Source organism: Oculina patagonica, chromosome 7, assembly GCF_052425735.1.
Source record: "Oculina patagonica isolate OP01 chromosome 7, crgOcupat, whole genome shotgun sequence".
Taxonomy (NCBI): Eukaryota; Metazoa; Cnidaria; class Anthozoa; order Scleractinia; family Oculinidae; genus Oculina; species Oculina patagonica.
This window is the reverse complement of record NC_135764.1, coordinates 2,976,766-3,003,240: the sequence shown is the minus strand read 5'-3', so window position 1 is coordinate 3,003,240 and position 26,475 is coordinate 2,976,766. Positions and strand designations below refer to the sequence as shown.

Below are 26,475 nucleotides of genomic sequence, written 5' to 3'. Positions count from 1 at the left end.
TGAAATGCAAGAATTTTTTTACGGTCTGGTACAAAACAATCAAATAACTGTCCGTTTTGTCAGATTTTGGAACAAAAAATTCGCGTTTTAACGAAAAGTCTTAAACGATATTATCGTATGACTTTTTTCAAAGTTTGTTTTTAATACAGCATTAAAGCGCGGGCAAGTGCAGTTTGTACAGTGTGGACAAAACATTGCTCACATTGTAATGTAAATCAATGAAGCCCTGCGACAAAACATAAATTGGTGACAAAAATACCAGCGACAAAGCAAGCCTAAACTCGGCGAGAAAAATAATTTTGGGCCTAGCAAAAAATCTGAATCCACATTTAAAAAAACTCTACTTTGTTGAGAGACGAGTTACTTCCAAAAAACTCAAAATCTTTTGTTCTGTACTCCCGCTTTGATTGGCCAATAAGTGTTGGTTGACCCAATTGAAGTCATAACACCGTAAAAATTGATTTTAGTTCGTACCTTTTAATTAAGGTTCTTTAGATTATAAATTTCTGACGATTGTCAGAATTTATTCCGTTTAACTGTTAATTTTTTTAATTTTTTTTAATGACATTTTGGGTTTATTGAGACTTCTTACAATTTTGTATTTGTTAGCGGAAATCGATAAAAAATTGATTAAGAAACCTTGGATTACCCGTAAAACCTTTTAAAAGTCAAGCAAACATGCATCTCAGAGGACATTTTGTTTATGGGTTTGTAAACTGATAACAATAAGCAACTCAAAATATCATTGGTTTTTTGTAAACCATTCTTTAATTCTACTTATTTTATGATTTATCATGACTCTTTGCAGTTCCAAGAAACGGAAGTTATTTTAATTACAAAGTTTTCATATTAGAAAAATTAATCCTTCCATGAAATTATATCTCATTACAACAGATAGCATTATGGTATAAATTATGCTTTAGATATCCACGAGTCAAAACATTGTCTGGTTTTAGAAATAATTGCCTAATTTGTAATATTTATTAATGGGAGTTCGTGTTTCTATAATTATCACAAAACTTATGGAAATTTATAACATCCCTTTGCAAGGAAAAAGTTTTTATTTATTTTTTTCAGTATCAATTAAATTAATCATTTAAGTCAACATCTATTGCTACTGTATTTAATATATCATTAAAAAGTTTTATATGAACCAAAATGTTTCCATAAGGAAACATGAAATATTTATCCATCAGCCATGGATCACAATAATTGAATTTCAACAAAAATAACTAAGAGTCCAGCCATAGTATCTACTGTAAATTGGTATACTTTTGATACAATGAAACCCTATTTTTGATTCTTCCAAATTTGTTATGATTATATTGCAGCTATTTTAGTCTACTGTACAGAATCATAATATGAAATATTATTTTGAGTGCCTGAATATTGAGAAAGAGCCAAGAAATCAAAACATTTGGTTGCAGAAAATGCCTCCTGAACCTACTTTGAACAATCAGGTTGGTAGCCTGCAAGCAAGATCTCTCACAGGCTACCAGATCAAAGCCAAATTTGAAAATACTCCTCAAAATATTACCTACACTGATCATCAGTTGTATTCAAATGGTAAACATCCAGGTGATGTAATATTCTACATTGTTAAAGTGTAGTAGCAAATACTTAATATCTGCCTTTGGGCATTATTAATATTAAAACAATTCATTTCAACCCATAATTAACTCTATGATCTCTTAAAGATTAATATTTAGTACCTGTAACAAAGTCATACATGCAATGTCTTCACAAATAGACATTGTCTATTTAGCAAACAAGTTTAAACATTTTCACATTTTTAGCACTTATTGCAATATCTTATTTGTTGTGACTAATATTATTTCTGAACATAAATGATGGTTCAGTTTGATAACCATTTACTTTTTACCTATTATCAAAAATTTATATGCACCAATGTGAATTTTTAAAAAGACTAAAACTACATACGTTGATAATCTATATTAATATTATCTGTGGAACTTTTTGAAATTCAAATCTTTAGCTATTTCTGTTGACATGTTATTTATTGTTCATTATTTCATTCGAAGGCATTCAGTGGATATAAAATCAAAGAGTGTCAAGTACGTTTTTTATTTTCACCTTCAATCTACAAAAGTCACAAAGAAATAGAAAACTACTGCATACTTTGTTCACAATTATTTTGTACATTTATTTTTTCTCAAAAATTACATTTCAGTGTTCATTGCTAGACAATGATTCATCTTCTCTCCCTCCCCTCCCAGTATACTTGCCCCAACCCACCCCTCCCAGAATATCTAACTATCCCCTCCCCTCTTAGACTACACACTGCTATAGCTAGCAGTTTACTACAAATGTTTAAAAGCCACAACAAAACTGTAGCTATAAAACCATATCTTTACAATATTTAAATACCTCTCTGATAAAACAATATCACATCAAGGTACATAAGCATCTGGCATATAAACATGAGCTGAAAACGTTTTTACCGAAAAATTTTGGCCATTGAGGATGAAACTGCAAAAGATATTTCAAATGACTGAGATATTTTTTTCTATGATTCACAGTTTTGAGTTATATTAAAATTTAATGACTGGTTTTTATTTCCAACATGAAAACCACTGCTAGCATTAACTTTTTATAGAAATATTACTAAAAGTTCTTTAGAAGATGAAGCAAAATCTTATGAAACCTGGTTTTGCTGTAGATTCACATTTAAAAAAGTGCAGTTTTTATGAATCATTTTGATGGCTGCATCATAAAAGCTTTATTTATTTTGAAACTGACAAAATCAATCATATAACAATTTTAGTAAAATGTGTGACTTGTCCACATAACTACGCAAATACCAGCAGTAATTTATACACCTCACCGTCACATTGTGCGATAAATTAAAATGAAGAACCTGTTCTTTGCAGCAAAAAATGTCCCAAGTTAAAACTAAATATTCTTGATGTGAATTATAGAAAATTTGTACACTGAGAATAGTAGGAGAAATTTGCTTTTGATCGACCATGGGGCCTAAAAAAATTAGTGAATTTAGCCTCTCTTATCCCAGTTCAAATATAATGCTGAAGAATCTTGTTATTATGAACAAATTAAAGCAACGAGTGCCGAAACTGTTGGCTGCATGGACCACTGAAACACTTACCAGTACCTGATTATCAACTTGATGTCGATAAAGGTACATTAATTGCCGTAGCAAATGTTTCACCCTTGTCAACTTGAAGTTAACAATCAAATGAGCATTTATTGTGGAAATTACTGAGGTTTGACATGTGTTTGCAAGAATATTGAATCTGACAAACGTACACAAATAATTATTTTGAACTGGGCTTTAGAGTTCATTATGTCAATAAGTTCTTTTCATCAGAATGATAGCCACTGCTATTCAGAAACCTGTTTGTAATTATTAACAATATAATCAGAAATAATATTCAATGCAGTGAAACAGCGCCTAGGTAAAGCGTTAATATAATAAAATTGTAAAAAGAGATGACTACAAATTTAACAATAACACCTCTATGGTATTTCACCACGAGCTAAAAAGATTCAATGTCCTAATTTTGTCTGGGACCTGACCAGGAGGATGTGACCACAAGGGAAGAAATTCCATCCCAAATTTGCTTGCGGCCTCACGGATGGAATTATAGAACCACCGTACTTCTGCTTCCCTTGGGACTGTGTCTTGCAACTTCTATGTCCATCTCAGAAATGCGTCTTTTAACGTTTTCTGTGATTTATGGTAGTTGGGTCACTTCATCATAGAAGCGAACTCTCGGACGGCCCCTTCCTGCTGGTGATCTTGGTTCCTTGGAAATGGATGAATTAACACAGTGAGTATGAAAATTAATGCTAGTGATCACACAGAATTCCAAACAATATCTGTAATTAGTTTTACGCTGTGATCACAGTTCAGTCAACATATGTTATATGCTATGTATATTATAGTTAAAAAACCTTGTTTCACTTTCAGACAACATATAATATCCTACATTTGCATTTTCTGTTTACTCCTTCGTTTAGTTTTGATGGAGAAGACATCAAACACTGAGATGCTGTTTCATCACATTTCCAAACATCTCAAATTTGTCAAAAATACTTTGTTGTGTACCATATTTTCAACTCTTTTTTTGATGTTTAAAAATGCGATGAAACACTGTCCCTTGTGTTCAATATATTAACCCCCCCCCCCTGCCCAATTTCTCCTCTCATAGGCTGCTCCCTTGTTACCTACATCAAAGACATTGCATTTTTTTTGTTTACTGCCAGGCTTTTAGCCATGTGGGAGTCCAGGAGTCCTATCGATGGCCACTTTTCAGAGAAAATTAATATGAATAACTGTATGCAGATGTTTTTTTTTTTTGCAAATTTGGAAATCTTAAGATACCTTTGCACTTACAACTGCAGAAAAACACCTTACATGCTCCTTAGGCCCTCCTATAGGGACAAAGTCAGACCTTATAAAAATTTTGGACTCCCACTTTTTAAATCCTGGCTAAAGGCCTGTATACTGCTGTTAAAAAATTAAAGAATGAAGTGGTTCTTACCTCAGTATAATTATTGTCTACATTTCTTTTATGAAGATACTCTCTGTGGACTGATCGTATACTGTCTATCACATCTTTATCTACATCCTGCAAAAACAATATACCAGTAGTCAGTGATAGGACAGGCAATGCAAGGAATTGCAGCTGTTCATTACAAGTTTGTGCTAATGTTAATGTTCATGTAAAACTTTCTAAGGCTATAAGTAGTGTATTTTTTCTAACTTTCCTTTACTACCAGAGCTCGAGACTAAAAGAAGCCGGGCTAGTAGTAGAAATGCAGTTTTGGCTAGTAGGTTTTGGACTTTCACTGGCCAAAATGGCTAGTGAAACATGTATGTTAATGGATATCCGAGGGTATTATTACTGCAGGTGGAAGCTGAAAGAGCGTGGAAAACAAAAACAAAAAAACAAACAAAGAAAAAAAAACATTGGTAAAAGAAAACAAAAAAAATTTGAAACTGTACTTGAAATTTTTTGGCTAGTTTAAAATCAGTTTTGGTTAGTGTAATCAAAGCTGTCGAAGAAGTTAGTTTCAAGCCCTGCCAACATGTTTCTCATCATTTTCAGATAAGCACGAGAACATGGCTCCTCCCAGCTGCTCTGCGCGGCCGCGCCCGCCCGCGGACGCTCCAAAATTTTCTTAGAGCAGACTTAATTTCTTTTTTTTTTTTTTACTGTTTAAAGAAATTGGAGGGACAAAATCAAAGATTTGCAAACCTCTAAAGAGCTGAATGAAGCTTCACTTTCAGTCTTCATTTGCTGTTGAGCAGACACTAACCTAAATATGCAAGTAAATCGAACAACAAACCGTGTTAAGCATACAAATGTCTAACACTGAAACCTAAAATCTACCATTTGAAATATACGTTCCTCAGTCAAGTTGTTTGCTACATTACGCTCCCAGTGTGATAATCATATACTTTCGAAATTCACCAAAAACAACAACAACAGAGTAACATTTTATCTTACTTTTGTAATGTAAATAATGTCCCAGTGATGTGTTTACATCTGCTGACCAGGTTCTCAAGTTTAGAAGGTTCCTCTTTCAAAAACCTGAAGAAAAATAATTTATACACATCACTTAGCTGATTTTAATATGGACTAAAGAGCAGAACTCAGTAGACAAATGCTGTGATTTAAGTACTGAAGACCTCTATTGAAGGTAGTTAAGGTAAGTCTGGGTTTGAGCCAAGTGGCTCATCAGGCTGGAGCTTATCCCAGTTTAGAGCATAAAGGGACAAGGAGTATTTCTACACTCCCCAAAAAAAAAAAAAAAAAAAAAGAAAAAAAAAAAAAAAAATAATTAAAAAATTTTTACTTTTTTCCCCAACCCCCAACACAAAAATTTTTAAAAAAAAATTAAAAAACCTCCCCAATTATTTAAAAATCTCTTTTAAAAAAAAATTTTTTTTTTTTTTTGAAATAACAAAAAATTCTGTGATACTTCCCCTTTAATTCTTTTCTCTGATTTCTTAACATTTCTTTAAATGATGGATGGGACGCTAGTCCACTGCAGGGTTACCACCCAGAAGTAAATTTACCGGTACCCATTTAATATATACCTAGGTGGGGAGAGGCCCTAACGTTAATAAACAACCTGGCAGGGCTGAACAGGATCTAGTCAACTAACAATTAGGCCACCACACCTCCCACAAAAGGACCGCTTTAGCAAACGTGAAATAACAATCCACAAAACACTTACTTGTCTCCCTGAACAATAACCTCCAACTCTGATGCCATGATTGATTTCATGTTGTCATGCAGCTCAGCAAACTGACCTGGTGAAAGAAAAAAATTATTTTATTACAAGAAGATAATTATAAATCAAATTCTTCACATTTAGGACTGAGTCAAATTTTAAAGTGACTTACTTTTTAGATCAGACACTTGACGACTTATGATTGACAGCTGACTGTTAAGACTGTCGACTTCAGCTGGATTGCCAATACATCTCTTTTGTACAACATCCAACCGAACCATCTCCACTTCGCTTTCCAGCTCGCTGAAATACATGTGAGTTTAAAATATGAGTCATAACAAGGTCAAAACTTTAAAGGGGAAGTATCACAGGGGCTTTGATTGTTTTTTTTTGTTTTTTTTTTGTCAAAACTGTGCTTACTACTTCTATTTGTTTGGAAAATAATCCCAGATCACCACAAGAAAGGTATTAACAAAAATCTTGAAGAAAGAAAAAATCATGATCGTTTCTAGAGTATTTTGGAAACAAAAATGTGACAACTTAGCGACAACTTGAAAAATTCCGCCAGAATGTTTCAAGTTGTAATTAATTTTGACCCTTTCCACCAATGGCCAGAGACATTTGTCGACAGTTTTAGTACACTAGGTGTTAAGTTATAACGAACCTTCACCATTATTTAAACATCTCTGTTAACACTGAGACATGTTTCTTTGCTTTTGAAATTACACAAAATTCTGTGATACTTCCCCTTTAATTCTTTCCTCTGATTGCTTAACATTTCTTTAAATGTTAGTTGTGAGAATTTTGTGGTCTGCTTGACAATATTGTGAGGTATAATTAGGTTTTGATCACTTTTCAAATAAAGCAGGTCATTATTGCCATACCTTATATGCCTGTTTAAATCATTCTTTCCACGGACGTAAGTCATCTCCTCCACTTGGACTTTCCGTCTCCCAGATTTAAGAGCAGTATCATCAGCTAAATAAGAAGAAAAGTCCCTCAGTTTCAAGTAAAAATAACTGCTACATAATGCACTGAAAGATATAAGTTTTGGGTATCCTGTGGCATTTCTCCTGTGTCACTCTCTTTTAAATATATAGTGAAATCAAACATTGTCACTTATTTCACTCAAAACCTTAGAATAAGTTGCAGCTTGGACAAAAATCTATGTTTCAACCTCTTCCAAGTTAACTTTTTTCTTAGTGGCCATTTGGCAACTACCTATAATTGTATTTAGGTTGAGTCGCCAATAGAAAATTTTGGTCGCCAAAATAAATAATCATTTGTAAATCTGTGTGCCAAATAGTGTGACTGAAATGAAATTTTACTATGAAATCTCCTCCACGAAAAAAAAAATTACTGAAAGAAACAAAAAGAATAAAAAAGGAAAAAATTGGCTTACAAACCCAGAAATTTTGTCGTACTTTTCCTCAGTTGGTTTTAATAGCAGAACAATCCATAGCGTACAGAGCATTTCTCAATTGGGATAAAAGTTTCCTAAACTCTGGAGCAGTCTTCTTCTGGTCGCGGGGCTGGCGACTTGCTCTTCAATTAAGTCACCAATTCTAAAATTCTAGTCGCCATGGAGACTAAAATGGTCGCAACTTGGAGGGCTGCGTATAAGTACTATTTTGGGTATGCTAATATAACCAGAAGATAACTATATTTTTATCAGATTTCCTGACTTAAACAAGCCCTGTATATTGTTTAACACCATCAAAAATTGAGAAAACAAGCAATTGAAAATCATTGACAAAAGGTGAGTAACAGCACATATGATTACCATTGCTCATCCGTGCGACTCGCTGCACAATCAGCTCCTTGGCATTTCTCATCAATTCATCAAACTGCTGCGCTTGGAAGGTCTGAAACTGCTTCAGTTGGCTAAGTTCTGCTTTTAGCATTCTCACTTCTCCACGGAGTGTTGATGCTCTTAACTCAAGAGCTCTCTTGTCCTTGACACGACCTGCAAATGCAATACAATAAATCTATTGCCCCAGAAATATCCATACTGCCTCCATTTTGTTTTGTTTTTCTTTTGGATTGATCCCTCACCACCTAGCCCCTCTGGAAATTCCAGTTCAGCTCTATACAGTCAACTCTTGTTATAGCAGACAAGGTCGGGGCGTCGTTTAGTGTCCGTTATAGCGAAGGTCCGTAATAGCGGGAGTCATTCCCAGTCAAACCTCCTTTGCCGGGGATCTGGATTTTGTCTGTAATAGCCAGTGTCCGCAATAGCAGGTTTTCTGCAAGGTGAGAGTTGGCTGAACTTTTTTCTTTAAAAGTTCTGGCCTTTGACGCCCCCTCCCTCCCTCCCATCGAATTTGGTACCACACATTACCAAGATTAATGCAAAATGCATAATTTAGAAGCATTTTGCAATTACAGCCGGATTCTGTGCCACAAGAAAAAGCTCAAGGGCCTGTCGTCTACTCCATGGTTTTAATAATGTATTGCAAGATTTTTACAGTTAAGGAGATTTTACCATTTTAACCAACTTTGTTGCACATAAAAAAAAAATATTTGAAAACCATACCTTCATATTTGACCGAGGCATGGCTGCCGGAAGAGGTTGAACTGTTTGATGACAAAGGTGTTGGGCTGTCTAACGACCTCTGTTTTGGTTTTGATGATGGAAGGGGAAGTGTCTGCGTGTGGTACTGTGAACTGATGTCTCGCTTGGTTCCTCTTGGGATGTGTTCTCTTTGAAGTGTCTGGCTGTACTTTAAAGATGATTCTCTGGAACTTGATGCTCTTGGGGGTGGGGCGGGTACATGTTTAGACTTTCCTGCGGGAGCGGAGGGAGACATCAGTTTTTGTTACAGCTTCTAGTTTAACCATTCTCTATTTAATTACTAAAAATGCTTTGCATTTATAAAACAGAATGACAGAACTACATCTAAAACACACCATGAATGATAATTTTATGTCTGTAAGCCTTTTCCAAGATGGAAAATATCCATAAAGAATGTAAGTGCACTGTATTTCAAGTGAATGTAAAAAGGAAGAAAAGTAATAGAAGGAGTGGGTTAATTCATCTCATTGTTCCTCCATAATCTGAGATTCCAGCACAGGCTTAGCACATCTGGATGCTTAAGACTAATAATGAATGAATGCAATGAAGACAACATAAATACAACAAGGATGATCATTTTAATGAAACAAAAGCAAGAGTTAAGAGGAGATGGCAGAGAAAAGCACAAAAAGAGTGGATTCTTCAGTTCACATACAGTAAAACATAACATTTACACTTTGTCTGTGGCGATTGGTAGACTTACGTGCGCCCCGGGCCCCCCATCACTTACAGGTGTGTCGTGCGTCGTGGTTCTGCTCTTCGTTTGGTCTGTTCGTCCCTTCCTTTGTCCACTGTGTTCAGGGTGCCCCGTTCGAGAGTCGCACTGTAATATAACTAGAATGATTCAACCGATCTTACTTGGATTACAACACGGTTAATGAAAGAAAACCCAAATTGCCCAGTGGATGGCGTATTCAAACATGCTTAACGTGTGCTAATGTATAACGAACATCATTTTACTCTCCTGATGAAGGTGCGCAGAGGCCACCAAAAATTTAGTGACTTAAAAAGTAAGATTGGATGAATCATTCTAGTTATATAACATTTACAGCTGAATTGAATTTGTAGCTATCACAAGGAAGAAACAACTATTGCGTTCCCTTGTTAATTAAAAGTTTTTATTTGTGTTATGTCCCATAAGACAATTAAATTGGAGAATAAGTTTGATCTGTTTGAACCTTTTCAATTACAGCCTTATTGCACACTTATTCAGCCTTTGCAGAAAAAGATCAAGAAAAAAGGGAAGATAGACAAGCATGAGGCAGAAATCTCTTTCATTCCTGATCATTGCTACTGCAGTGTACCTTCTAGGGGTGGAGACGGGCTAACATCAGACGACAGGGACTCATTTCCAGAATCACTCCTGAACCGTGTTCTAAAGGTCTGCAAATGACTCGGTTCATTACCTTCTGTTGAACCGTGGTAAATGAAGCTGCTCTGTGAACTTGACCCACTTTCTTCAGCACTTTTGCCTGGTAGACTATCATGGCTTCCTGTTTTAAGGGCGTCTTCCAGCATATTGGTGAGAGTGTCGAGTTGATCCTCAACAGGATCGCGTGACGGCCTGAAAGTTAAGTACGCACATAATAATTTATTTTGTATAATCCCAGAGACAACTGTATTTGATAAAATCTGGATTTTCCCAGGTGGTAACACAAGAAAAATATTGAAAGCCAAGTTATTTTGTAAATAAACCCCTTCAGACGGCTGGTATATTGGAGGGACCTAATGCCCGAGGCTGAAAGATTGTTGAAAAATGAACAGTTGGCCTAGAAGCAAAGCTCCAAGGGCAACTGTGAAAAATTTTGAGGACAATCTTTCAGCCAAGGGCATTATCCTCCAATATACCAGCAAGCCAGAAAGGGGTTTATTTATTTTAAAACCCTCCGACTAATTTCTAAAACGCACTTAATCGCCAGAAAATTTATAGGAAAAAACCTACGTAATAAACCCGGCATAATTGTGGTTTAAACAAATGTAAGTTGATTGGTTTACGTGATTTTTTAACCTGTTATTTCATTAAAAGTTAGAATTGAATAAGATGACTTCATTCGTCTTTTTTTTGTGCTTGCCTGTAAAATTGGGCGACGGATCCAGATATCAAATCGGACGGGGAATATTCGCTGATACCCGTCGTCCGATTTTGTACCACGTGATGCGTTTTGTCCAATAAGCCTGCGCAAAAAAGTAATGAGTGGGTTATAATTTCTATTACTACAAGAAATGTATAGAGATTAGTAAAGAGAATTTGTATATGATATCAGGGCTGAGGGGGTTAATACAACATCAAATTCTCCCAACTAATACATATATCTTACAAGATATTTTAGTGTGTATAGTTTTCCTGTTTAGGAAGATTAAGAGAACTAAGTGGGACTAAATCAGATGACATTCCAAAAGATCGAGCAGGATATTATTGTTTTATTAATCAACAAATTGTCAACAAATTACATTTTGCAGTTAGAAAAAACTGGGGTTGTGCTGCATTTCCAAGATTTTGGACGAAACTTGACAACCTACGTATATCGCAGGATATCTGTCATGTACTGATGACTGATAACAAACACATTTTGACCATATATGGGCAGTGTGCACATTTGTTGAATAATAACTTGATATATTTGTACTCCTTTCACACACTATTTGCACTCCACAAAGCAGAGTTGGATAACATAACATCATATTCTTCCAACAAGTACTTAAAGAAATTCACTGATCCAATGAGCAAAGGTAACTTGTACAATTATAACAGCTAACCCAAAGGAGAAACCACAAATCACAAGCTACCTTATTGTTACTTATTTTCGCGGGAACTTAATTTCGCGAAAATGGAATGGGCATATTTCGCGGCACTTAATTTTCGCGATTTGGCCAAAAATACCTAATTAGCATAAAAAATACAATAGAAAACGTTTGAAATTAATTTTCGCGGGTCTTTAATTTCGCGATTTTTTGAAAATCGCGAAAATCGCGAAAATTAAGTCCCGCGAAAATAAGTGACAATAAGGTATCAGACACAACTTTTGTCACACACTGAGTAGAACAGATACCTTCTGCCACTTGGTCTCAGAGTTGTACCAAGGCCAGGCAGTGCGACTTTCTTCTGATCCATCAGAGTCCCCCCTGTCGTCACACCTGAATGTGTCGCTGTATATTCTCCTTGATCTTTACCAACCACTCTTGTCACTGTCGTTACACTGGGACCTCCACTTGCCTGTCTTGACACTGTTGTTGTACGTGTGTATCTGAGGCTGCCACCGCCACCGCCGCTATGAATCACATCAGCTGGCGCAATGTGGCTGTGGTTAGGTAGAGGTGTACTTGTAACTTGAGCTCCAGTGTGTACAGCTGTAGAACTGCTAACAGGATGCGGGACAGCGCCGTTCTGGAATGGTCTGGACTCAAGCACCTTGAGGTGGGACTTGTTTGACAAGTCACTGAGAAAAAAAGATTAACATGTCTGTCACATGATGCAACTAACGGAGGAACTAGAATATGCAATGTTATCATCCAAAAATTAAGATGGTTTCCACATACCCTCACTGGACAGAACACATCAAATAAGGTACAGAATCGAGACAACTGGTATCAGATGATATACCCGTCTAATTTGATATCTGTCACCCGATATCGTAAACCAATCAACCTGCATTTATTTCGCCCACAATCATATAATGATTATCACCATAAGCCTTTTTTGTCTTTTTACTACGATTAAGCATGTTGTAAAAATTAATTAGGTAACAGTGTGGATATGAGCCTAGTGGCACATCAGGCCGGAGCTTATCCCGGTTCCCATGGCATGAAGCGACTAGGAGTATTTTTATCCCCCCCTGGATGGAATGCTAGTTCATCGCAGGGTTACCCATTTATACACCTGGGTGGAGAGAGGCACTATGAGAATAAATTGTTTTGCAGAGTCCAGCATGCTAACCATTAGGCTACAACCCCTCCCATACATGGAAACTAGTAATACGTGACTCGCAGGGCCTCGCGAAGCTCTGGGTTGGGGAGGCGGGGGGGGGGGGGGTGGTGTTATAAATAAGGAGTGGATTATTTGAAGTTAAACATTGTACATATTTAATTTTCCACAGTAGGCAGGAAGATATATTTGTTAAAAATTAGTAACGGGCATGGCCGCGACACCCTCGTTCCCAGGGTCTACTTCGCTTTGAAGATGGCGGCTCTTTCAGGTTCGTAAAGAGGTATAAAGCGTTGGGAAGCGCAGGCTATTTTCAAAATCATCGACAAATTATTGGATAGTCGCAGTTTGGACATTTATTTGAGGGCATTAAAAAAAAAAGAAGAACGAACGGCAGGAGGATTCGAACCCTCCCCCGCGCGCCCCTGATGGCGTGAAGGTTTATAGCCTGATAGGCGTTGAGGGAGTATTATGTGGAAATCAGTGTTATTATCCAAAAACGAAAAAAAGGCTCAGGATTCGAACCAAAAAAAAAAGGAAAAAAAAAAAAAACCTAGCGGATTCGAACCCGCGCCTCAGTCCCGAAATCTGATTTCAGTTCGACGCCACATTAGGCCACCACGCGCGGCGGCCGTGTGACGTCATTTCCCCGACACCAACTCACAAATATATATATATAAATTATATATATACTGACGTAAACTACCGAGATTCCCCCCTGAGCCCTTTGAGGGACAAAATTATACACCCCGCTACGCTCGGCCTCGGCCTCGCTTCGTGAGGAATTAATTAGAGGATAATAAAATAAACAAAACCCTTTATGGCTTGCTGGCATATTGAAGGATATACCGGTATATTAAATGCACTTGGCAGAAAGATTGTCCAATTTGCTCAAACAAGATGGCAGACTGAATAAAAGGTTAATTTCAATATTACCCGACATTGTCAAGTTCGTAGAAAACTCCACATGAGTTGTCCTTGATGTAAATTGTCTTTCTGTTGTCATTGTTCTTTATCTTGTCAGGGAATGTTTGATTAAACAATGACTGTACTTGGTCAATGCCACCCAAACCAGCTGGTAACATTGCACGCTTGATCTCGTCACCATATTGTAGGTACACCACCCCTGAAAAACAACAACACAGTGGTCAGGAAAACTGTATTATTATTAACTAGCAAACTTAGATCAGTAATTACCCTTTACAAGTGAGGAGGTCTTAGGGAAAAAAAAAAAAAAAAAAAAAAAAAAAAAAAAAGGAAAAAAGGGGGGAAAAAAAAAAAAAAAAAAAAAAAAAAAAAAAAATTAAAAAAAAAAGGGGCCAAAGGCCACTAAAGAAAAAAATAAACTTGGAGAGTTGGACAAAGAACCCAATAACCTATCTACGATCAAGAATTCTTGGCCTGTCAAGTTTCTTTGCATCAATAATGTTACCTTGTACTCTAATTCTTTTAATTACCATTTGCAGAAGGAGAACCCTTCTGGCTTAAGCCAGGCATGAGCATTGCCTTATCAGATGCACACACTCACAAGATGTCCCAACTGAGATTGGGATTTGTTCTACAAGGAGGTGTCTTTTTATCTGAGGTGTCTACTCACTAGACTTTTTCCCAACTGGAGGAGTGTCTTCGTAAAGGAAAATGCATGTTCCCTTGTGCAGTTCTACACTATCCCTTATTTATTGTTAGCATAACCACACTGACCTACTTCGCGCCTACAACCCCGGCCTCGCGCACGCTTAGTCTCACTAATTCATCACCTTCATATCAACTCTAGCTATGTAACGTCAGTGGACACGTCCGCCCGACTCACTCCCGTCAAATGTTAATTAGAGAACAAGTTTACCTGGAGTTGAGCTAGTGTGAGACACATGATTTTCTTCTTTTCTCGGCATTGTAGGGTACGTCCCTGGTTTGTCCAATAGCAGCTCGTATCTTTGTTGTTTTGGAGATGAAGCTGGAGGTGGAGGTATGGCCTGCAAAAATCAACCATTGTTAAAGGGGCACTGCTGTGTATTATAATGTGATACACAAAGCTCTAATAAAAACTATTCTAAAACTATTCCTACAATCATTGACAAAAGTGTTGCATAATTCGCCTTATTTTATTGACTCCTCCCCACCTTCCCCCCTCCCCCTGTTCTTCCTTCTCTTCGTGGGGGGGGGGGTTTTTCGGGTCTTTGGTTTGTCCGGTTGTGTACTCTTGTCTCTGGGTCTTGTGGGTCCGACCTTTTCCAGGATATCTGGCCGCTGTGGCGGTATTTGAGGTTTCGGGGGCGTGACTCGGCGCTTTTTTGTGCGGGGCCTCCGCTCCGGCTCTTTCGTCCGGCGGTTGGGTGTCGGGGCTTCTGGTTGTCCGTGTCGCGGGCTGTTTCGTGATGGGCTTGCTGAAGGCTGTTATAGTAGAAAAAGAGACAATGAGATTTGATCTTAAGTTAGCTTTTCTGTTTAAGAAATGCTTAAAAAAGCGTCAATAAAAAGAGTAAAAAAGGCTGTCCGCGCACTTGTCCGCCTCCACTCGTTGGATATGTCACATAAACTGATACGCATTGTACTTTGAATAACAGTATCGCCTACGGTGAATTTCATTCCTGAATGGCATTTGGAAATGAATGGGCAGTTAACACGGGCTTTATATTTCTTTGCTCGTCTCGTGCGGCGTGACCTCCTCGCGTTTAATGTCTTCCACCTCTATGCTTTGCCAAAGCTAGGACGTGTCATTAGTTCAACATAATTTCCTTCTTTTTCAACCATTTTCACATCGAAATAGCAGGAATGCAGGAGTTTTTATCTGGGAAACATTTTGCCTCTTCCATTTTTACCCTTTGATTGCGTTCGTACCTCAACAATAAACAGCATCAATCCGTGGAGAACAGATGGGAAAATAACGAAGCTGTTCTATCCGTTTTCCACCACTAATGTTGAACTTGTCAATCCCTTTGCTCCTTCCCCCCCCCCCCCTCCCCCTCTTTAGTTTGTTTCTGAGTCCTTTGCTACCATTTTACAAATTGGATGGGGGGGGGGGTATAGCAGAGAGTCATGAAATATAAACTAGTGGTAAATTGTCATAAACCGCAGAGCGAAGTATGTGTCAACTACTTTTGTCAAAGATTGTAGATCACATGAGACCTAACAATAAGGCTTCAACTTTGTAGAACAGTGTTTAAGGTGCATTAGTTTTAATGTTTAGCAGGTTGGACGCTGGGTTGGGCTGCCAGGATCCTTGCATTGCGTTCTTGGAAAAAACACTTCACTCTCACTGACAATACCTCTTTTCACTCAGGTAGCTTGTGAATTAAACCCTGAGGGTAACCCTGTGATTGACTAGCATCAAATCCAGGCAGGGGTAAAAGCTACTTGTAATGACCGCAAGTCAATTTTTAGAATGCAAGTAAAACCAATGAGAGCTGCATTGGCATGAGGAACTATTAGGCTCAAATGCAGATTTTACATTTAATAGCACAGAACTTGACAAACGACAGTAACAGCAAACCATCAGACAATGACAATTCACAATTATACTATAGTAAGGATGAACATGGTTTTTAATAGCTAACATGATCTTAGTTCTAAGCAAAGACAGAATGACAGTGAAACACTAAACTTGCCTCTTGCAAGTCATTGTTTTCTAGCAAATTGTAGTTACAACTGTCTGATCAAGCAGAAGATGGCAGTTCGCATTGTTTTTGTTCCAATTTTATGTGATATTTTTACCCTCTAATTTTGTACATTAAGGGGACCTTCGAGCTCTTGAATGCAGTTCAGAAAACCTTCCACAAAGTAAATCGGAACTACAAGTTTTTTAAGATAAACTGAAAGTCAAAGATATCTGTTCCTGCAGCTGTAAAATAGAGAACTTAAAAAATAAATCAATAATTTATTATATTCAGACAATCTCCACTAACCAACGTCTTATCTGGTGTATTAGACTATAAAACCAATTAAAGTGGCAAGTTTTTACCTTGTCTTTAATTTAAAATATATTACATAAGCACGAAAGGAACCAAAATAATACTCATTTCTTTGCCAGATGTCATTATTTCATAATAAGAGATCTTGTCTTGACACTTTTGAACAATATTCACTGATTTCAACAGACAATGGCTCTGTCTACAGAGCTATTTCAAAGATCTACAAAACAATATATATACCGGGGGTATTTGATGATTTACATGCAATTTAGCAGCATCAACGGTGAAAGACCTTTACTACCTTTAAGCAAAAGTAAAGGTAAAGTCTGCATACAAGCCTTAAGTGGCCCATTAAGCAAGCAAGGTCCTTAAAATTCTGTTTGATTGTTTGGTTAGAGGTGGTTTGAAAATCAACCACTTTGTGGAAAGAAAAACCAATAGCCCTTGGCTATTGGACATGGCTTTTGTTTTACTGTTTGCAGCAGAGTATCTATGTTGACAAGGATAAAAAAGCCTTGCCTTTTAACTTTTAAATTTTGCATATCAATTTATAAACTAAGATAAAACACTTAAATGTTGGACATACCCAAACCCTGTACATAAAGCGTTGTCGTTCCATATAAAGATAGAAGAATTTTCCAAGCATTAAACCCAAGACGTGACTAGTGGCTTGTAGTGAAAATACAATGTATATAGTTGAAGACCCACACTGAGCGATTTGCATACAAGTTACAAAAGACCTTCATTTTAATCAAGCAAAGCTTAGTCCTAATCCCATCTGGTGACACTCACATGAAATCCATATATGGTGTTAATAATGACAGATTATTTCAAAAAAGTTAACAAATACATGCAAGAAAAAGAATCTAAGTGGCTTTTTTAAGGGAATTTTTTTCCAGACTGTCTAAAACACAAAGCTACAAAAATGTCTTACCACCACGGTCAAGAAGTAAATTAACAGTAACTGGGAACAATTTCAATTTTGAGTTTTTATGGATCAAAACAAAACAACAGTTACTATATAATTTAATCTGGGCATTGAAACAATTCCCACTGTTTATTATTGTAAGTATAAAATCCCCATTCAAAGTTGTTGTTGCTGTCAACAAAGGATAAGACCTCTAAATTCTTCTCAAATTTCAAGATCAAAGTCTTCATAATTTTCACTACTTGACCTTTTACCCACCACAGTGACTACCCACCAATTTCCTCATTACCTTCCTACAGAAAATTAAAAGCACAATAATTCTCTCAGGTACACAAAATAAAATAGCATACCGGTGGCTCTTCTGGGATGCCATTAGGCTTGTGCCCATTCTCTTCTCCTGGTTTCAGACCAAACCGTTTCTTCACCATGGCAATGATCTCACGGCGAGATAATGTCTGGGTGCCATGTGCATCCTGGTCACTGGAATTTCCCTGCCCTTGTAATCTCTTTGCCTTCTCCACCTCCTCTCCGACCTCTGCCCCTCCTGTGGTTCGCCTTCTTGGCTTACGTGCATGGCTTTTAGCCTCTGAGTCACTAACGGTGGTGGCCGTGTCTAAAAAGAATTGCATGTAATTAGTAAGTACGTATGATCTTTTAAACAGTAATAAAGATTTTATTTCTCCTCAAGATATCCACACAAAGTAAGAATTGAAGTTTAAAAGAATACAGCAATTAAAATCCTAAAGGAAACCTCAAACAAATGATTGCAACCAGGGCTTGAAATTCTCACTAGCAAACTGTCATTCGTTTTCTCAAATTTGTGAGTAAAAAGCTATGAACTGTAACATTTTTACCAGAGTTTTCTTTTCCGAGGTAAACTGAAGATTAAAGTGTAGCATATTGAAAACAAAAAACAATTTATATCTCATGAGTTGAATAAGCTTGAACATACTTCTTTCACAAGACAAATGTTAATGTTACACAATATTTTGAATGAATTTAGTTCAAATAAGCAAAAATTTTCTTTCCCTAAAAATATACAAGGACGGCAGATAAGTTCAAAGGATCCAACAAGCAGTATAAAAATAAATTTTAAACAAGTTATTGTGCTAGATTTTTGATAAGGAGGAAAACATTTGCAAATGGCTTTCAAAATTCAAATCCTTTTCTACTACAGCAACTTGTGCTTATCCACATGAAATGTACAGAGACCAGAATCAAGAATGCTGTTGTACGTCGACATCAGAAAGAAGGTTAAAGCTTCATTGTCTTCAAATTTGAGCAACGAAATTTGCATACTACAATTTCTTTAATAATACATGGCAGTAAATTGTATTGGGAAAAAATTATAATACAATTAAACTAAGATAGCATACCGAATATCAAGCACCTCACAGGAATAATTACCTAATGTATCTTTTTGTTCAGTTCAGAATGACAGTTTAAAATTAACTGACTATACACAATTCACAACAACTCCACACTAGAGAAAAGAATCGAGAGAAGGCCATATTTCACAGGAAAACAACTTACAATTAACTTACATTTCAAGCTGTGCATTAAATACAATGACGTTAATGAAACTTTATGCAGTCTGCAAGTGTAGTGTTAGACTGTGAAAAATGTATGTTTTAGTCTGAAATTAGATTTCTTTTAGAGATTTAAAAGGGAACCTATAAACCAGTTTTATTTATTAATAACAATGGCAAATGTGACCATTCTACAATGCCTGACATACAGTATTTATTCATTTTCATTGAGCAAGTGCTGCATTTAACAATATTATCACAGACTAAAAAACAATGCCTATTATTTATGATGTGTGACATCTGTAACAAATTATCACTATTAAATACATGAAAATAAGTCATTTTATTACATCCAACATTGCCTTTGCGTAAATCAAAATAAAATTGAAGTTACCAGAATTAACTTCTTTAAATTTTTTTTATATCTGCTTTTATAATGAAATGATTCTTTTCAATTTGATATTTAATAATGTCTTAACCATTTTTGACAATAACCAAATTAAGTCAATATAATTATTTTTTTTTCTCTAGTCAATCATTAAATCAATACATTTGACAGATACAAACATTGTTAATTAATAACAAATGAACTGAACAAATAAAAGTATACTTCACTAATTAAATATGATAAATTAACTGCCAAGGAAGGGAAGTAAGATAAAGTAAACCTCTCCATAAGAAAATGTTTATCTTCCTTAACAACACAGAATAGAATTTAAGAACAGAAGGAATGCCAAGATAAGAAGGAAATACACTAATGAGCTAGCAAGAAACATAGATTAAATTAATTATTATATACAATCAATATGCTAATTTTAAACTTCTATTTTGGGCAGATAAGATTTTTATCAACTTGTAACAATAAACATGGCAATGCCTGGTAAAATATGTCATATTTTTCTGGTCCATAGAGAAATGTATATCTATATCTGAAAATAATTTGACTTTTATTCTGTTAAAAAACAACACTGGGGTTAAAAAAAATATAAATATTAAGTAATAAAAGGGAATTTGCAGTGGCATTGTCAATTTTTCTTTCACAAGGAGTTAAGTCCTCAATCTATTTGTAAGCTGTCCAGGAGCCTTCTTCAAAATTATAGTAATCAGCAAAATGAAGTTTTCCAGATGCTCTTTACCAAATAGGGGAGAGACTTCTTATGTCAGAATTAAAAACAAAAGTAAACTGTGATAATTCCCAAGGAAACGTCAATGACAAATTGTCAAGCTTGAATTATCAACCTCAGGATCTCAAAATACATTCCAGAAAACTTAAGGGCCCCCCCCCCCTTTTATTTTTTTTTTTTTTTTTTTTTTTTTTTTTTTTTTTTTTTTTTTTTTTTTAAAAAAGAAAAAAAAAACAAAAAAGGAGGGGCACCAGATGCTTGTACGTCCGAGGGTTAATACACTGAAGTGCACAGTAATTTATTGTCATAGAACTGTCTGAAATAAATAGCAGCCTGACTACAAAAGTAAACATATACAAAATAGACAGAAAAAAGACCACTACCTACTGTCAAAAAAATGTTGTCAGGAATTCTGACAAAGTTTATGTGATTCAAATAAACTAAAAGAATTAAATGATTAAATGAAATAATAAATAAATAGGCAACTGAAATAAATAAGATTAATATAAGACAAATTAATTTATCGAGAATATAAAACAAATCAACATGAAAATAAATAAGAAATACTTTGGCTTTGTAAAGCAGAAAATCAATGTTCAAAATTGAATCACATTGAAACAGATAAGAAAAACAATTTTTAGCTTCACTCTGGGCCCCAAGCTAAGATACATATCAATTTTCAACTTCTTAATTGTCAAGAACGTAATTACAGAAAAAAAGAAAGATCACCTAAAAGACTTGACCTAACCCTTTGAAACTGTACACCGAAGAGAGGCGATTATTTTTTCAACTGTGATTTACACAGAGAGCGGATCAAAAAACATCAGCAGCAGCTTAAAGACTTAGTATAGAGCGCTTTGTAATATGTCTGATGTGGTCAATATCAAATGTCTGCTGACTAAGACACTTCAGCTTAGTCTAGCCTATAAAGTAAATTCCCACACAGATAGATAAAATTCCTTCAAAAAAAAAGTATAGGGCACACAACAAGTGATTTGTTTTAAAAAATACATTTAAACAGCATAACATGTAGGCATAATTCAATATATATACTCCTAAATTTACTGTGTTTATAAAAATTAAATATAAATATGTTATCGTGAAACGTTAAAATACTAGACATATCAAACAATATTTTTAAATAGCAACGTTTTGGTAAGTTTTTCTAACTTCAAAATAAAACTGTGACCTTGCATAAACTCAGAAGGCAAGACGCTCAGTGTAAACAATTCTCAGGATTTTTGAATGTCATTATCTCAAAAATCATTTTTCTGTGCGTAATTATAAATCAAGAAGGGTTAAGTTCAAGGCAAAACAACAGGATATCGCAAATTTGAAGGGAACCAAATTCAAATTTGTTTCAATATGCAGGACAAACCACAATAACAAGTTTCTTGTAAATAAATTAATATTTGGTATACCATTGTGTTCAGAAAAGAACAGAGTGAGTGTACTGTGAGTTTTCAACTGATTTTAAAAAATGCCATCGCTATCCTGCAAGGTACTTGTTATTATTTGCTGAAGATCTTTATCTTCAAGGCACAAAAGAAGCAGCAAAAATTCAATTAAGACTTCAAAACAAACATGAAACTGGCAACTTAATGGAATGGCTTGCGTGCGGTTTGGCTCGAACCCTCTAGAAAACGTTTCGTACAATTTAAATAAAAGCAATTTGGCCGAAATCAGTAAATACAAGCCTTGGATGCAAACGATTCTTTTTGAATATAAAAAAAATTTAATTTATCTGTAGATGTTTTCATGATCACAATGGCATGGGGAGCTGTATTCGAACCACCCGCGTTCAAATTCCACAGTTGGATATATTTATTACCATAAAACTCTAAGAATCTAACATGAATATACAGTCCGTTCGTTGATAAATTAAACTCGCTTCATCGAGTAACTAAGGATCCAAGACGAAAATTGTGGTAAAACTATTAATTGCACTTTCTCTGTTCATCGCCTGCGAACAAAAGCCTTAAGATTTCTCTCTAGACACCGCGAAAAAAGCTATTTCTTCGAGGTGGCTGGTTTTCAATGAAACCATAATTTGCATTCATTCTGCTACCCGAAATGTGTCAATGAAAACAAAAAAATCATTTATAAGCACATTCGTGTACAACAACATGTTGTGCGGGTAGGGTTATGAAAATTCTGCGCCCAGCATGGGTCAGAAATAACAAATATGGCGGTCTTCTCGCTCGTGGAAAGACTGAATTTACGAACATTAGTTTCAACTGCTTAATTATCGCATGTCGTTTTCGATTTATGTAAATATGTTAGGTGAAGGTTTTTAGGCAAAAGTAACTTCTGCGATTAAATTACAATCAAAATTCAGCCTATATGATTTGTCCCATAGTAGAACGAGTACAACGCACGCGATTTGAACATTTCTATTAAAGATAGTAACGTCTAAAACTGAGGCGGTGAAAAACTAATGACTAAAGATTTCTCTGGGGATAAACACTAATTATAATTCGCAAACCTGCCAGTGAGAAGAACATATGCCAAAAGTCGAAGATGACGGCGCGACGAATAGTAGATGAACGGAAGGAAGGCAATCCGTTTACCAGCGGTTAAACAGCCGGGAAATAACGAAGAAAATAAGAACTGACATTTTTTGAAACGATGTCTCTGTGATCGGTTATCTTAAAACACAGCAACAGACTCTTCGCGAGAAGTTGTAGCTAGTGTAGTAGGTAAATTAAATTTCAAGCACAGCTCAGATCGAGCGACGACGGTTGAACGGTTTTATCCACTACGATTTTCTTTCACCATGTCAAATTTGAAGAATGATACTGGTGATATACAGCATTAATTAGAACCAGACGAATTAAAAGCGAAATTTCTGCGATCAATTTGGCGCGCAAGCCGAAAGATTAATATTCGCCGCGGACAAAAACATTACGTCGAGAGGCCCCCGCGTACTCTCACCAAAACAGCAGCTGCAGCAATCGGCGAATGTAGCTTCTCGACAACTTAAAAGTAATTATCAGAGTACAAATTGAAAATCACTTACATTTTTGCCTTTTAGTGTAGCGTACGAGAAAGGTATGGCTATCCCCCATCACTTGGAAACTGCAACATCACTCCGGTGTTTTGGTAGCCATTTTGTAAGAACCAACGACCGAACACTGGATCTCACTGGACGCGATCGCAGTATCCGCGCAACTTCTCTAAGCGTGCGAACGCGTTTTGACGCAGCAATATTTACGTTAGACTCACGCGGCCAAACAAATCGATCGCATTAGTATACACAACGTTTAAACGTTCTCTCGGCTTGTGAGCCGGTTCTTTGTGTTTGTGATATCTTAATCTGATAAAACACTAGCACCAGTTGCTGCGAGACAAAAACATGCATTTCTGATGCGGCGTAGAAATGGACACGAAATTGACAACTCGTTTGCGGGGTGTTAAATATTAAAGCCAATTAGCACGGGCTACTTGTACATTTCAGGCTTTACTTAGCACGTCAGAAAGCAACGGCAGCTCTCCATAAATGGACAGAATTACAGAGATTATACTCCAGCTTAATAACAGCTGTGTTTTAAAGCTATAAAGGAAAAACAATTGCCATTGAAAATAAACTCATATACCTCGGCTCATCTGGCGATCACCTTAGCTTCCGCAAATCTACACTCCCATGGACAGGTTGTACAAGAAATCGGGAAGGCAGAAGTCCATTTTTAAAACAAACCACTGTTGAGCAAAGAGAACCTCGAAGGGACGGAAAGATTTATTACCATCTTATTGTCAGTACTGTTATCTTAAAGATTTATACAGCGCTCGGAACAATGAGGCTTGAAGTCTTCCTATTGTCAGTGTACCTCCTCCATGCACTGTTTTTGTATTTCGTGTTTACGGTGTTTCTTGTCATGTTTAGCTTCAAGGTCATTGAGTTAAAGCGCTTAGCTACTTTTTAGCTAACAACGGTTTAGCTACAGTGCTTGTTTGGAAGAGCTACACAAGCAAAGTTCACGCGCGCGCGACAAACACGACTAATAAACAGACCTCGCGTGGGTCTGTTCTAAACATCACAGTTTAAAACCGCTTTCAAAGTAAGTTATCGCTACTTCAGAATTGAAGAACATCGCCTGAATTTGCCAAAAATAAAGATTTCAAGCGAGAGGACTGCAATGGACGGTCCCAATAAACAGATTTGCGAAAACTGGCTGTGCATTTCATAAACCCGTTCATTAAAGTCTGACCGCGGCTTTGTCCGATTTACCGCAAGCCAGTGAGCAAACCAAGGATCAAGACCGGACACACACCAGTAACCTTTAACAATATTTAAATTGACTTGACAAAGTTTCAAGGAGTACGTGACGGACACAACGAATTCTTTTACATCATGAATTTTAGTTTCTTAAAAGTAACCAGATTTAAAGACGATCGCTATTTCTGAAGCTGAAACCCCACAAAAAACTCCCGACTAAGCCTGTGCGCTAACCACCGCCAGGGCGTTTAAAAAAAATTTTTGTATTAAAAAATCGTTGCTAAAATGCGAATTCGTCGGATGGCTCGACCGATCGACTGAGCATCAAGCCACAACAATAACCACGAACGACAACGCGTAAAATTACCCAGAATAAATCTTTAATGAATAAAACTAAAGTGGGTACTAAATGATTCCACAAGAGACGAGAAAAATTTCCTGAAAGCCATCATTAACGATAGACTTCCGACTCGAAATGGACTTACCGTCTTTCGGTTGCTTCGTTGCAGACCATTTCTGTTTTTCTCTGCCAGAGAACGAGCGGGCCCTTTTCACTTTGACGCCACCAAAAAGCTTCCCTTTAAGTCCTGGAAGAAAATAATTTGATTGAGAACGGCATCAAGTTGAAATTTACCGCTGCGCGATGAACAGAGGCACACTCAACATAGCTACACAGCTGTCTTTACGACACTTAGAAAGCTTCAAGCGACGAAATAGCGTGAGACTAAAAAGCATCTGTTTCTACCTGAGCTCATGGTCGCTTCTTTGAGCTCAAAAGGACGATGTAATCACAAAGACGTAAAGTAAGCCACATCAATTATGAGCTCCAATTAGCGATGATGCGCGATCACGCTCGCAAAACGAATGCTGTAAAAACATGGACACGCAACGCGACGAACAAATACAGACTGACTGACTAAACGTCAAAAGATCGCAAAACAATTCCGACACGCTTCAAAAGGGGTTGAAGAAAAGCATCTATGAAAAGCTCAACCTGATTGGTTTAGATCGTTCGATGAGACTGCGGAAAAAAAAGATGACACTTTTGACAATGATTGTAATCAACCGGGGGTAAACATTTCAGCGCGCCTCCGGATCATTGCTTCTCGAATTTGCGGCTGTACGTGAATACGTCCCTAATAGCTGCTCTTAACGAATCTTCCAATGCCGGCAGTTGAGCCTTTGGCGCGAAAAAGGATTGTCGGCCAATCCGCAAGCAAGGATGACGTTCAATTTCGCCAACAAGTGTTTGACAAGATTAGATTTAATCGCCATTACGGCAGCCAAATCACATAAAGTAGATTTGAGGTCAAGGCATAAAACACCAGATTGCAATTTGATAGAGGATGTCAATTTGGTGGCCACAAAAATAGAACAAGCGTCACATAAGTCAAAAGAAAAATCTCTCACTCATTTCACCCCCCGTTTAGCACCCTGCTGTCCAAAAGAACGCATTGCTCTGAAGTTCCTACAGTAGTTAAAAGCGCTGTTTTAGGGATCGAAGGCCCATTTTTCGTAAACACCTGTAGAAAAACTGTTTCTTTTTGCTCAGAATAGCAACAAATGAACTCTGATCTGACACAGGAACAGATTAAAAGCGCATCTTGGATTTCTGGGCGTCGCCTACATACTCTACTACAAAACCCCCCAAATAAACCCCTCTTCAAAATACCAGATTGACCAAACAATGTTTAATTTGGATTGCCACAAATCCATCACAACGTACACAAATCACACAAGAAACTGATTTTGATTAATCAGAGGTCAATCTTGCTTCTTGAAAACACTTTATCCACGGTATGTTAATCAAGTTTTGCTTGTTCTGCCTTGTTGCACTTGTCAATCGAGCCAGGGTTATAATTGGCGTTTTCAAGAAGAACAATAAACACACTCTCCTTTCTTTTGTCATATAATTGAAGAATGGAATGTTTGGATGATAATTCCTTTGATACGAAACATAAACACAATGGGAGTGTAGCTTTTTCATTTGACAGCAAACTATTCTTTCATTGAATCGTGCGCGGATCCGTGGCGGTGTTGTGGCATTTGCT

General features: G+C 36.6%; 1 protein-coding gene across 5 annotated transcripts in view; it reads right to left on the bottom strand.

Annotated features, from left to right (window-relative positions):
• Positions 1–2,065: 2,065 nt before the first annotated feature.
• Positions 2,066–26,475, bottom strand: part of LOC144660156 (coiled-coil domain-containing protein AGAP005037-like) — a 34,277-nt gene continuing 9,867 nt past the window's right edge. For 2 of the 5 annotated variants that reach the window (XM_078520729.1, XM_078520731.1), the window contains exons 2-16: positions 24,910–25,011; positions 17,906–18,168; positions 14,563–14,692; positions 13,656–13,845; positions 11,848–12,234; positions 10,102–10,361; positions 8,759–9,010; positions 8,006–8,188; positions 7,107–7,200; positions 6,395–6,525; positions 6,226–6,301; positions 5,493–5,576; positions 5,241–5,301; positions 4,524–4,610; positions 2,066–3,785 (exon numbers count right to left, since the gene is read on the bottom strand). In XM_078520729.1, the coding sequence (XP_078376855.1) occupies positions 3,714–3,785; positions 4,524–4,610; positions 5,241–5,301; positions 5,493–5,576; positions 6,226–6,301; positions 6,395–6,525; positions 7,107–7,200; positions 8,006–8,188; positions 8,759–9,010; positions 10,102–10,361; positions 11,848–12,234; positions 13,656–13,845; positions 14,563–14,692; positions 17,906–18,168; positions 24,910–25,011 (2,372 nt within the window). In that variant the 3' untranslated portion in view covers positions 2,066–3,713. Of the gene's footprint in view, positions 3,786–4,523; positions 4,611–5,240; positions 5,302–5,492; positions 5,577–6,225; positions 6,302–6,394; positions 6,526–7,106; positions 7,201–8,005; positions 8,189–8,758; positions 9,011–10,101; positions 10,362–11,847; positions 12,235–13,655; positions 13,846–14,562; positions 14,693–17,905; positions 18,169–23,227; positions 23,554–24,909; positions 25,012–25,169; positions 25,597–26,475 lie in introns of those variants that run through there. The other 3 variants (XM_078520733.1, XM_078520732.1, XM_078520734.1) reach the window with 3 other exon arrangements.